We start from the raw sequence: 13,747 nt of genomic DNA, 5'->3' as shown, positions 1-13,747 counted from the left end.
AAGGCTTATTGCACAATTATTCTGCACCACACAGGCTTTAAAGGGCAGTGTTGAGCTCAAGAGTGCCTGACTTCTAAAGACATGTCCCTAACCACTGTGCAATATTGTCTGTATGCAGAATAAATGCTCTTTTACCCTTTTTTAAAAAAAATTTCTTTTCAGAGTAACAGTACTCATTGTTTTTGCACCATACCCAGTGCTTCTTGCAATCCGTGCCCTCTCTAATACCCACCACCTGGTTCCTCCAACCTCCCACCCCCCACCTCTTCAAAACCCTCAGATTGTTTTCAGAGTCCATAGTATCTCATGGTTCACCTCCCCTTCCAATTTCCCTCAACTCCCTTCTCCTCTCCATCTCCCCATGTCCTCCATGTTATTTGCTATGCTCCACAAATAAATGAAACCATATGATAATTGACTCTCTCTGCTTGACTTATTTCACTCAGCATAATCTCTTCTAGTCCCGTCCATGTTGCTACAACGGACGAATGGATAAGGAAGATGTGGTCCATATACACTATGGAGTATTATGCCTCTTTGACCCTTTTTAATGGAGTTATGACATCATAGGGTAACAGTGACCTCAACTTCCTTTTGCTAGTTCTTCTCTGCTTTCATATGTCAAGAGCTCTATTACATACATCAAGGTACAAAGAGCTGACAAGGTACAATGGGTAACTTCCCCCAAAGTGCATTTGCATTTTGATAGGAAAGTCCCTGAATGGGGGAAGCAGAACCCCAGTGGAAGAATTCCAATCATCAGCCAACCTGGTAGAGATGATACTTAGTTAGGAAGTTCATTCAAAGGAACTCCAGAAGGTAGGCAGTTGAAAGAAAAACGATTCTCAAATGATTTCCATGGCTACCTTTCTGAATGCATGAATAGAATTTTTAAATTTATTATTATTATTATTATTGATTTTTTAAAAATTTAAATTCAATTAGCCAACATATCGTACATCATTAGTTTCTGGTGTAGTGTTCAATAGTTCATAGAATTTTTTTAAAACTCATTAGGAGGACACGTGATGTAATGAGCACTGGGTATTATATAAGATAGGTGAATAACTGACCTCTAGCTCTGAAACTAATAATCCATTATATGTTAATTAGTTGAATTTAAATAAAAATTTTAAAAAATGAAGTCTTTGTCTTGTACCTAAAGTAGTCATAGTTGTTTATCACAAATTGATGGTTGAGATGCTCCACAGCTTGCTCAAAGGGGCAGAGGTGAGGAGGCCGTGGTAGTGCCATTGAACCGCCATGTAGTTGAGCAGACCCACAGCCATTTCCTTCTTGCAGAATTCCATGAAAACAGACCTCAGTGGCCCATGAGAAGCGCTGAATATGACAATTTCTATTCTCCCTTGAGATACATGCAGGGCCTCGGACAGAGAGATGGATAGGACACAGCTTGTCCTCACGTAGGAAGCCTCTGATTAGCAGACAGTACTTTGTGGGATTTGTTGAAGAGGGGAAGATAGAAGACAGCTTCTTCAGAATGATTTGATTCTCTAAACAGCCTCCTGAATAATTGTCAGAGGCAGTTAGATGAGCTGGATCTGTAATGACTTTCAGATTGGCTTTCAATCAGTCCCCCAAATGTTAGTCTATAATGAAGTGCCCAGTGTGAAAACTTGTCCTTGGAAAGTGCCTCAGGGAAGCCACTTCTGTGAGCTACTCATTACTTATGTCTGTCAGGGAATCAAACAGGCTGGTCTGCCTCTAAAGGATGCTCCATCTGGATACATACACAACACTAACACTTTGCCTTTTCTGTTCCAGGGAAGGGAAGGCCAACGGGGGCCCCCAGGTGCCTCGGTAAGTACCCTTTACTTCCTGCCCTCCGTGGTAGACGGTCCAAGGAGGTTCCTCATATGCAGATGGCCCTGGGAATGAATGAGCATTTGACAAGGACATTGTAGGAAGTGCAGAGCATTGGACATGGCCCCACCAATGGAGGGAAACACTAGTTCAGCTGCCAGAAACTGGACAGGCCTGGCCTAAGGCAGAACCCTCTTCACAGACACCTCCTAGACCAGAAGACCTGCTGTCTGTTTGCCTGCTTTTCACCCACACTGCAGATCGACTGCACGAGAGTGCCATTCTTTACTAGAATCAGAAACGATCTTGTGTTCATTTTTTAGTATGGGAAAGAGTAAAATCCTAGGCCAAGTAAGGGGTGAGCCAAGATTCAGTCATAATAGTACCCATGTATTATATATTATAGTACTAGATAGTATAAAGAGAGAATGTATATGGAAACTGTGTGAAAAAAGTGTTAACACTGAGAATTTGTTCACCAGGGGGAGCCGGGAAATCGTGGACCTCAAGGTGTTCCGGGAACCGACGGATTACAAGGCCCACAGGTGTGTTCAAGAATTTCCTAAATATTGATAAATAATGCTGGGTTATCCTGATGGGAAGAGGGTTGGTAGTTCTGTATAAAAATAAATAACTGAGAAATGTTGACTCTGCTCCCGCCTTCTTCCATGGACCATGTTTCTGGAATTCACCATTTCCCATCATGGGAGAGTGATTTTGCTCCATCGAACCTGCTCCTATTTTGAACGGAGGAAATGGATGCTCTTGCGTTCACCACTGTTGTTATCAGCTTGTTAGTAATAATGAATTATTAAGACCTTAATATTATATTAGTAATGAATATCAGAATCAACAAATTGGTTTTCCTTAATGGAAGGCCTGCACACAGATCCCATGAAGGAAAGTTAGGAATTGGAAACTATTATTTAACTCATCTAAAGCTAATTCACACAGGGTGAGTGTTTTTTTAGAATATTAATGATAGAGCTTTACACGAGCCATTTTTTCATGGCGATATCATTACTGATATGAGCACTGGAGTCTGGACATCTCTGTCTTCCTTCCATGTTGGAAAGATGCTTGGGGTCATCCCTAGGTAATGGCCTTGGAAACAGGAGTATTCAGTTACCTTATGGGTCCCACTTTAAGCCTTGTAGGGAGAGAGGTGACATTACCTCAGCTACTCCAGGGTCCCTTTGATACTTAGGGAGTGAACCACATCTAGTCCAGTAGGTGCAAACCACCGTTTGCACTGGGCAGCTGGGGCCATTTTATAGCTGGCACTTTGGTGAGGGCACAGTTGACCAGCACCTCTAGTTTTTTCTTCTGTGTGAGAGATCTAGACGTGTATCCTGTGGTAAATATAGTATGTACACATGTATTTGATGGTAAACGAAGTTGAAAATGTGTTTACGTTCCTCTGCTAAATGTCCTTTTATGGGAACTTGAAACAACTTTGTTCCCTATTTTACAAATTGATAGTGAGCGCTCTGGCCCAGGTAACCTGCCCCAGCAAAGAATCCATATAACTGTTGTTTACATCTTCCTTCCTTCTTCTGAGGGTTTTATTTCTCCCTTTGGTTTCTTTTCCATGTCTCCCTGTCAGAGTGCGATGACAGTCTTGGACCCAGGCAGAGATTCCCTGATAAATTCTGTACCACTAATTCTGGTCCTCCCTTCCATTCCTGTTGTAAGATATGCTTAAACTCAGAGTTAAAAGGTTACTTGAAGGGTTGGAACGGTGCCTTTCTGTGGGTGTTTCAAAAGTACATTTCCTCTGCTTCATTGTACCATGCTTTATTTATTTATTTATTTATTTATTTATTTATTTTTAACCACCGAAGGGGTTAGATGGAAATCCTGGCAGAAAAGGAGAGAAGGGAAGCGAGGGGCATAAAGGACCACAGGTGAGTGACCCAGGAACCTTAGAGTCAGTGGCCTCCAGCAACACCATTTCTTCCTCCTTCAAAAACATCATCTTCTGTAGTTTATTTTATATTATGTATATATGGGGTATTTTATTTTTCAATTAACTTGGGACAGACTTGGGACAAAAAACTGGGGACAGATTTTTAGCACAACTCCGATTCCTTGCTCATCTCTTAAGCCTTCCTCTTTCTCCTCCACTGGGGTTTTACTGCGAAGGTACAGACCCACTGCATCAGTCTGAAGAAAGCATTTTCAAGAATACGAATTGTGCGGACCTGTGAACATTTCGAAACCCAGTATACTATTCTGGTTTTTCTAAATTTTAAAAATCTATCTGTGCCACGTGTTTCTCCATTGATTGTAGATATTTGAAATTGACTCTACAAAGATCCCTCGCTACCCAAATTGATTTGATTTCTCAGTTCAGCTTTGAATTCACCCTCTCAATCTATTTGGCCCTGAGTTTCTGACAGTGAGTAATGACAGTTGGGATGGTGAGGGATTCCTATGAAAAATGTTTTGGAACTGCTCAGTTCTTCAGCTCCAATAGTGGGAGCTCAGAAGGCTAGGAATATGTGTGTTTGCCTAGTTACTGTCCTAGCATGTTTGTGGAAGACACTTTCGTCCATTTGCAGATTGGGACTGAAACACATTCTTCTTTGGACGTGTGCATGGCACAGTGCACGCAAATGACAATATCTCGTCCTCACACAATCAGTACATTACAACAAATCTGCTGCACTTAGAACTAACATTTGTCACATCAAGGGCACCTTTTCTGTTTCTCACTAAGGCCCCATATGGACCAGCGGTATCCCCGCAGAGGAAGACTTGTGGTCCTCTACACAGCAGCATACCCTGAGTCACCTGCTTTGCAGCAGATGTCTCTCCCTGCTGGGGGGCTGGGTCTCTTGTTAAGGAGGCATCAAGGAGCTGCTGGAAATGACATGAAGAAAAGCAAAACTAATTTAATGGGTTTTCTAAGAATTGCTACAGGGCCAACATATGTGTCTCACAATTTCATTCAGGGCTCTTCCGGGCCAGCAGGAGCTAAAGGGAACATCGGAAATCCTGGGCCTTCAGGGAAAAAAGTAAGTGTTTTTACTTTAAGATGTGAAATACTGAGAAAAAAAAAGTACCTCCCTTCTTTTCTGGATTTCTATTTTAATTCCTCACATGATCCAGGCCCCATCAACCACCCACTGGCTTTCTGCTGATACATTCTTTAGCTTCCATTGAGCAAAGAATTTCTAACTGCTTATCTCTTCCCATTTCACTAGAGAGACACAGTGATCTCATACATCATGAAACAACTCTGAAAAAATCTCTTCACCTCCTTGGTGTCCTGAATGCATGAGTATGTGTGATGACGGAGTCCAGCAGGGGGCTGAGGGGTGTTCAGACTCAAATCTGTTTGTGCGTACGGTTCTCTAACTCACCCGTCTGTCTCTGATGTGGCTCTGTGGGAGACTGTCAGACTGCAGACTGTCAGACTGCAGACTGTCGGCCCATTTAGAAGCCCACTCCCCTGTTTCAGACCTCTCAGGTGGCTCCCTGCTCTGGGGCCAACTTCTTGGGCCTGGCACCTGGGTGGTCACAGTAGGGGCCAAGCTCAGAAGGGCCCCAGGCTTGGTTTAATGCTGTGCTGCCACCATCTTGGAAGTCTCCGTCTTTGAGGATGGGGCCTATGCTTTTGTTGTGCCCTGAGCCCCATAAATTATGCAGCCGGTCTTAACCTCCCTGTGGCTCTTTGGAGAATCCAAACTCTAATGTAGTTTAGAAGGCCCTTGGAAGGGGAGGTGAACCATGAGAGACTATGGACTCTGAAAAACAATCTGAGGGTTTTGAAGGGGAGGGGGGTGGGAGGTTGGGGGAACCAGGTGGTGGGTATTGGAGAGGGCACGGATTGCATGGAGCACTGGGTGTGGTGCAAAAACAGTGAATACTGTCACGCTGAAAATAAATTTAAAAAATTAAAAAATAAATAAAACTATGATAAACATCTTAAAAAAAAGAAGAAGAAGAAGGCCCTCTGACGCTGTTTAGTTCTGGGCTTTCAGAGCTCTTTTCCCTCCTGCCGGCCTGCCCCAGGCTTTTCACCAATGACTTCCCTCTACCCAGACCATCTTCTCTCCTCCCGAATCCTTCTTCTGGCTTACCTAACTCAGCTTTCAAGCCCCAGTGCCCCTGCTCCTTCTCTTCAGTCAGCCCTCTTCCCTGGCCCCACCAAACCCAATTCAGAGGCCCTTCTTCTTGGCTGCCACGGGCCCCCTAGTTTATAGCTGCCTGTCTAATCATCTCTCTTCCCAACCGCACTATTTTTGGCGAGGGCAGGACCACATCTATCTAGTTTGACAGTTTATTTTCCAGGAGAGTAAATACGTGTTGGATGGGCAAACACATCAGCCAATGAATCGACTTGCCCTGGAGTAGATTTTCCACTCTTTGCCTTCTCCTTCCGGCCTTGTATCACATGGGGAAAGCAGTGCTTGCACATGGCCTTGGGCTGTGCTGCTGTTTCCTACTCTCCATTGGACACATTATCACCGGTTTCCTACACCCCATCTCCTTGTTGAGCATTGAACCCTCCCTGAGAGGCTTGAGTCTTCCTTGCAGCTTCCTGTGGTAGCAGCTGGGTTTGATTTTACTGATCTGAAGCTCTTCTTGTCTCACTCACTAGGGAGAACCTGGAATTCTTGGAGATCCAGGGCCAATGGGGCAAGTCGGACAGAGAGGAAGACAGGTATGACATTTTAGGACCCTTACCTTTCCACTACTCCTAGCTCAGTTCTGTGGTAAAGACAAGGGGACTGATGCCATCAGCCTAAGCACCTGGGGTATTGAAAGATATTTTAGGGCCTCCTAGGAAGATGCAGGGGACATACTCCCAACCTCTGCAGCTCTCATTCTATAGCTAGTCTGTCTGTTAAAGCAAGGGGAAACAGCTAGAGGGAAAAGGGGCACACAGAGAGGATAATGGGTAAGTCACAGCCAGACATTTCAATATTTTCACAACCGATACAGCCATATAGATGCATGGCTGTTGAAAAACAGGACTACCCACATCTCTCCCTGTCTTGCAAAACTCTAGGGCAACAACAAGAACAGGGGAGTAGAGCCAAAGAATGAACCAGCTGTTCTAGTGGCTCTGGACATACCAGCATCTCTGTCCATGGAGCAGCCAATATAGGAAACATTTTTTCCTTTCTTTTCAAAAATGATGTTTATTATAAATGTTACATGTAGAAACTGTAGAAAATTTACCAAGCATAAGAGATGGGAAATAGGGAAGAAAAATTACCCATCATCTCACTATTTTGAAATATATGTTAACAGCCTAGAGATACCCCCCAAAATTGCTCAATTTTCCCCTCGTACCAGTATATCATGAGCATATTTTCATGTCATTACAGTACTTTTAATAGCTTCAAAATATTCCACTGAATGTATATACCTTAGTTCATTTGGCCAATCTCTTGCTATTAAATACCTGGCTTGTTTTCATTTTTTACTGTCATAAACAGCACAGCAATGAACATTCTTGTATCTAACTAAATTTGGGGCAAAAATCACAATTTCTATGTAGAAATTTCTAGAAGTAGCATAACTGGTTCAAAGAATATATGCCTATTTAAGTGAGGCTTTGAACTCTTTCGCACAGTGGCCTCAGGAATATTCAAATGATATACGCCCTCATGTATTATATAGGAGAATGCATGCTTCAGGGCACCCACGCCCACAGTGGGTTTTGTCATTTTCTTTTTTTGATCTTTACCAATTTTATTAATGAAAAATAGCATCTCCTTACTGTTTCAGATTGCATTTCTTTGGTTACTAGTGAGGAGGACATTTTTTCATATGTTTATCAGCCGTTAGCAATTTTGCTTTGGGGAAATTCCTCAGCCATGTCCTTTCAATCAGCTCCTAATATTCCAGGCAAGTAAATGTCACTGACTCCCTTGGTCCTGACTGGTCTTCCCTCTGCTTCCTACAATGTTTGCAGAGCAGAGCTGGCCAAAGTACCAGGGCACATAGCAGGAAGTGAGGAAAACCCAGCAATGCTCATGTACCCAGAGCACAAGATCACTGATAAGGCCCCCTCTACCTGGAAGTCCCTAGTGTTATCTCCTGCTACCAGTATAGACTGCAATTAAATTTCACTTTTGAGAGATTAAAATGAACTGGTATGTTCACAGGGGGATTACGGCATCCCAGGCTATGGTCAAATGGGACGAAAAGGAGTAAAGGTAAATATGGAAAGTAATTATTTCTTTAACTGACGAAACAAACCTAAATAATATAAGAAGAAATGATTGTACTGCAGGAGTGGCCTGTTGATCCATTATGTTCTCTTCTGCGAATTGTAGGGCTCAAGAGGATTCTCTGGAGATATGGGTCAAAAGGTACTGTGCACATGAGCTTGTTTTGAAACTACCATGATCTTAACTTTCTACTTGAGAATTAAGGTTAAAAAAAAAAAACCAAAAAGCAAAAAAGCAGGACAGTTGTTTTTCCAGGGCTTCATGAATAAAGGATGATACTTAACTACTATGGATCTTTAAACTGGAAAAGACTCTCCTGTCCTTCATTGTCTGATGTCCCTGGTCTTGAAACTCTACCTCTAGACCTCCTCTCAAGTCTATTCCTTCTGTCCTCTTGATTTCTCTGCCTGGAGAAACTCATTTCAAACTCTTGGCTTCAGCTATTGCTGTTTGTTCTTTGTCATTGTGGCCTTTGCTTCCCATTACCTGGAAGGTGGCAACATTCTTCTCATGGTCTCTATTTCCACCTTCTCCCTGCTTCGGTTAGTCCCAAACACTGCTCTCACTTGGTGTCTTCCACAGTGTGACATACACATGTTCCTCTCCTGAACAGTTTCCAGAATTCCTCATTGCCTCCCAGATTGAAATCTGGGACAAATCTGGAGAGGACAGAACCTCTGCGTTCTGTCACCAGGCACACCTTCCATTTCCATCTGAGCAGCTCCTGTTATGTCGTTCTTATACACTGGAATTCTGGATTGAGATAGATAGATTGATTTCTTTCTTTCAAGTGTCCTATCCAGAAGAGTGTCTCCCAATAGTTGGTCCTCAAATTAAAATACTAAATATGGATTACAAGAAATTGAAGTCCAATCAAATCAAATCAACTACAGAAAAGCAGCCAGTTTTTGAATCTTCTTGAAAGTGCTTTGAATGGTTGAAGTGCCAGAAGAAATTCTTTCCTTAACTAGAGAAGAGTGCAAGAGAGAAATATATAAATACGTGTTAGGACAAGAGTTCTCTTTGTAGAAGACCAATTTTCCAATTTACTGATAAAAGGAGAAAGTTACCATATTTCAGTTTAGGGATAAACATGAAATTAGTTTTTTGATAAATAGGTACTAAAATTCATTTCCTACCAAGGTCAGAGTAAGTTTTTTTTTAATCTTCAGCTTTTTCAGAAATGATTCATGAATTTAGGAAGTAATTAATTATTTAGTATTTTCTATAGTTAATATTCCATATGTTTTCCTGGATTTTCAAGCATTTTTTCCTTTAAATGTTTTAAAAAACGATTGGGTAGACATTGCCTTGATAATTATTGCATAAATATTTGTATTCTTAGAAAATTAAAAATAGTTTGGAGAATAATTAAGTTTATCAATGACTGAGTTCCAAGCAACAGGAGAAGGTGACATTTAACGTTTAAGATACAGTGTAGTTATAAGATCAATTAAGTTTTAGAGAGAATTACTTTTATTCTTTCATAGCAGATATTTTAATATATTGATTCCATATATCTGAATCTTTAGGGTGCTGTCGGTGATCGTGGAATTCCTGGGGGCCCTGGACCCAAAGGATTTAGGGGATTAACAGTAAGTGGCTTATAATTCCAGAAATAATAAATGTTTCTTTGGAAGACCCTGGCTTTTATGTGTAATAATAAATGTGGATTATTGATCTAACCCAGGGGCATCTGAAATGCCATTCCCAGGCTGTGTGACCTTTACCACACCTTTTCAGAGTCTCTATTTCTGTAACATGAGACTTGAACTTGACACCAAAGATCACATTCAGCTCTAAAATTCTGTGGTTCCATGAATCTGAACTATTTTAAAGATTTATAGATTGATAACTGGCTGTTCCAAGAAATGTCAGTGCCTTCCAATATTTTCTAAGGCATGTATTAAAGTCCAGAATATTAACCCTGAGCAGAAATGCAGCTGACGTCTTCCTACTGTGTCCCTCAGAGTTTTCTGACAATTCTACCACCCATGACCAAGGTCATCTCAGGCATTCATTTTAAAGAAGGCTGTTGAGATCTTCTAATTAGCCAAGTGTAGAGTAAAATATTACAGATTTTTTAAAAAACAAAATGCTGAGACAAGCATCTTTTTACTTTGAAGCGGGAGTGTAATATCAGTAATCATTATCAGCATGAAAGAGATGCAATTCAACAGATATTTTCTGGATAAATTTCATTAGCATCCATATCCATCACCTTGAAGTATGGGAGTGACATAGCCCACCCGTGTCCTCTTATGTATGTGGAGAATTATTTTTTGTATTGGATCCTTTGCAGATAGGAAGTTTTTAATTAGATCGCTGTGTGCTCTAGTATATTTGCTTTTTTTTTTTTTAGTACAAATTCTAGTTTATGACTAATTCAGATCAATTGCACAGCCAGTGCCAGAGCAAAGTATATCACTAAATGGAGAGGCTAAGAGGAAAAGGGAGGTTTTCCAATGGTTAAGAATGGCTATTTACATTATAAGTAAGGAATTTACTTGACTTGAATTAATGTTGCTTTCATTAAAGACATTTTTAATGTCTTGTCATTTTTAATGTTGCTTTCTTTAAAGACATTTTTTTTTTTTTTGGAAGGGATGCTTGGGTGGCTCAGTAGGTTAAGTGTCTGACTCCTGATTTCATTCATAATCAGTTCATAATTTCAGTTCATAATCTCAGGTCATGGGTTCAATCCTCACATCAGGCTTGTGCTCAGCCCTGAGTCTGCTTGAGATTCTCACTCTTCCTCTCCCTTTGCCCCTCCCCCAGATCATGCACTCTCTAAATAAATAAAATCTTTAAAAAAATATTTTTGAAGTAGAAAGTATTATTAAAACTGAGGTGGTTTCCATGGATATAAACAGTGTGGAAACTAAAGCATGTTCTTATCTGCAGCTCACTGTAGGCCTGAAAGGTGAACAGGGACCTCCAGGACCCCCGGGCCCTCCTGGACAGAGAGTAAGTACACCACTAGAACTCAGTAGCCTGTGCTCATTTTTAGGATGTTCCCCAGAGGGGCACAGTTTTAAAGTCAGAGCACTGGTTCAAGTCCAAGTTCTGCTTCTTGCTAGCTGTGTGCCATTGGGCTGGTCAACCTGCTCTCTCAGTTTACTTCTAAAATGGGATAACAGATCCTGTCCTACCACCTCAAAGGGTAGGAGTGAGGACCAGATTCTCAAATATGAGCACTCTTTGTGACTAAAGTTCAGTGCAAATATTAGCTATTACTGTTATTTTTTTTACTATAGTTTTAAAATAGGAATGGGAATATGGAAGGAAGCTCCATAAAGGTCTCCTGGTAAAGTTTAGCATGCAAGAAAAGTTGATAGTTTCCCCAGTCACTGCCGTTGCCTCCCCATCTTCAAAATGTAGACTCCAGAGACATTGGGAATTATAACCACAGCTTCCTACTATGATTCCACTGCAAGAAAAATGTTACCTCTGGGAGCATTCCCCGGCAGAGTCAGACCCATCTCCCAGTGATGAAACATCCATATCTCTATTTCAGTGCCTCTCCTGTTATCATAATGATTTATTTACACGTCTCTATCCCCTGATGAGCATAGTTAGGTAAGAATGAAAAGTTGCCAGAACCTCGGTTTGTGTAGAGGTGTAGGAAGCATTGTGTATAGAGCAGAGAGACAGTCCATCTTGTTCTGTGCACCCTGAGTGTTTTGTGACTACCTGGAGTTCTTCAACATGGGACCTTAGAGAGAAAACAAAAGCACGGATATTTTGTGGATGACAATAGAATGAGAGTCAACTGGCTATTAAGGGTTCTCTAATACATCTTTTTTTTTTTCTTTCATGTTAAAGAGCTGGTGAATATGTAGTCCCCTGGGTGAGACTTAATCTCTGAGCCATGCTGATCTGGTCTGAATTGATTTCCTTTTCAGATTCTGGAGATCTATGTGGGGGTCATGCATCTTCCCAGCCTTGTGCTTGGCCCTGCTGGTCCACTAGAGCCTGGTTTCACTGTCCCAGGCTTGCTGCTCTACCAGAATGTGACTTCTCCATCTTGGGTCTGCTGGTCTGCTCGAATTAGATCAGCTTCTTTGTCTTGGGCTCTCAATCCTCAGCCTTTGCTTAAGAACTTGAAGTTCTTTTCTAACTTGGTCCTTTAGGACAGATACTCTGGAGCTCTGATTCTCTGTAAGATGTGGGCTGCCTCCTCTATTTATTAGCCCAAAACTGTTCTTCTCTCTGTTTTAAATCAATGCATTCTTTTCTGTCTTCCACCATAACCTACGAAAGAAAGATGAGACTCTGCCTTTCTCAGTCAGATATGTAATTTCCTGATTCTAGTAGGAAGAATCTGTGCTCCCAGTGGGTACAATTATGGATGCAACAACATTTCTGGATAACACCAGCACCACACAATGGGCTACCTCAGCATTCAACAGACATGTAACTGTTTATTGAATGGATGGATGGGTGGTTGGATAGACAGACGGATGACCCAGTTGTCATTTAGAACAGGGGTCTTACACAGACATCCTGGTTGAGCTTCTGAGGCCAATGAAATTGTACAAATGTGAGCCTGTAATAGCATTTTCTGGAGCCAGCATACTAGCATTCACCAGTTCCCCAAGAGATCTGTGTGCATTGAACATGTTAAGAACTGCTACAAAGAAGAAGCCTGATCCTGGGAAAAAGAAGTAATAAGGGGAGAAAAGTTCAAACTGTGAAGAAAGTATTGCCTTTCTTTATTTGTTTATTTATTTACTTATTTATTTTTTAGGAAGCTTCCTTGATTTATTTCAGCCAATTACATGTACTCCTTTGTTTATGACCTCTTAACATTTATGAACTTACTCTTTGTGTAAAGCTCTTCTTTTGTATAATGCCCATTTTGCTACGTAATTATTTCTGGTTCTTTCACAAATGTAGAGGTTGTATGTTACTACCTTGCATTTTAAATTCCTTGATTCATAATACATCTGTACCTATGAATTCTCAACAAATTCCTCTCCCTGTGGCATGCTTTGGGAAGCCTGCGGTTTACATTTCAAGTTTTCTCATGAGAAGTACCTTCTAAGTGTTATATCCTTAGTATAAGCATCTTTAAGAAATACTTTTATTTCTTTACTTCTCACCTTGAAAAGTAATTCAGTTCACTCCTGGCAGACATTAGCTTAACTGATCCAACACTGAAACAAAGAAATTTACACCATTGATTTAAGTGGGGAAATAGCACTGTAATCTACCAGTTCTGGAATACTTTAACCATTCTCTTCCAGCTATATTTTTAAGAATGAGGTATTTTTTTCTTTACTCTTGCTTTGTCACTAAAGACTCCAGTTCACATCCCAATAACTTGCTCTGTTTTGTTTTCCTAGGGCATGAAAGGCATGGCAGGGAAGCCTGTATATTCCGTATGTATCTTCTTATTCACAAGTGAAAACCTAACCAGTCCACTGACCAATAAATATGGCCACACATAGGTCCCTGTGCTCATGTTTCTGTTCTCTTTCTCTTTTTTTTTTATTTACAGCAATGTGATCTGATCCAGTTCTTGAGGGACCATAGTCGTGAGTATCTGTGTGTCATGGGACAAGGGGGTCTATGGATTGGTGAGGGCACTTAGGATGAGTGTGATGTGGGTATACAGAATCAGTAAGCTGAATCCACTGGTGGCATGTGTCCTCTGCAACAGCTTTGTCCTGAGTACTTGCTGTAGGAAGAGCTCACATCAAAGGTGTGACAGGAAGGGGTATAAGTAA

At 41.2% G+C, this 13,747-nt stretch overlaps 1 protein-coding gene across 4 annotated transcripts in view; it reads left to right on the top strand.

The window, feature by feature from the left end:
- The window catches only part of COL6A5 (collagen type VI alpha 5 chain), a 96,564-nt gene that overhangs the window by 40,727 nt on the left and 42,090 nt on the right, over positions 1-13,747 (top strand). For all 4 annotated transcript variants that reach the window (XM_044252400.1, XM_044252398.1, XM_044252396.1 and 1 more), the window contains 11 exons: positions 1,786-1,821; positions 2,307-2,369; positions 3,669-3,731; positions 4,782-4,844; positions 6,434-6,496; positions 7,950-8,000; positions 8,121-8,156; positions 9,548-9,610; positions 10,920-10,982; positions 13,364-13,399; positions 13,519-13,555. In XM_044252400.1, coding sequence (XP_044108335.1) covers positions 1,786-1,821; positions 2,307-2,369; positions 3,669-3,731; positions 4,782-4,844; positions 6,434-6,496; positions 7,950-8,000; positions 8,121-8,156; positions 9,548-9,610; positions 10,920-10,982; positions 13,364-13,399; positions 13,519-13,555 — 574 coding nt within the window. The remainder of the gene's footprint in view (positions 1-1,785; positions 1,822-2,306; positions 2,370-3,668; positions 3,732-4,781; positions 4,845-6,433; positions 6,497-7,949; positions 8,001-8,120; positions 8,157-9,547; positions 9,611-10,919; positions 10,983-13,363; positions 13,400-13,518; positions 13,556-13,747) is intronic.

Source organism: Neovison vison, chromosome 6, assembly GCF_020171115.1.
Source record: "Neovison vison isolate M4711 chromosome 6, ASM_NN_V1, whole genome shotgun sequence".
NCBI classification, from domain to species: domain Eukaryota; kingdom Metazoa; phylum Chordata; class Mammalia; order Carnivora; family Mustelidae; genus Neogale; species Neogale vison.
This window is presented reverse-complemented; position numbering and strand designations above follow the sequence as displayed.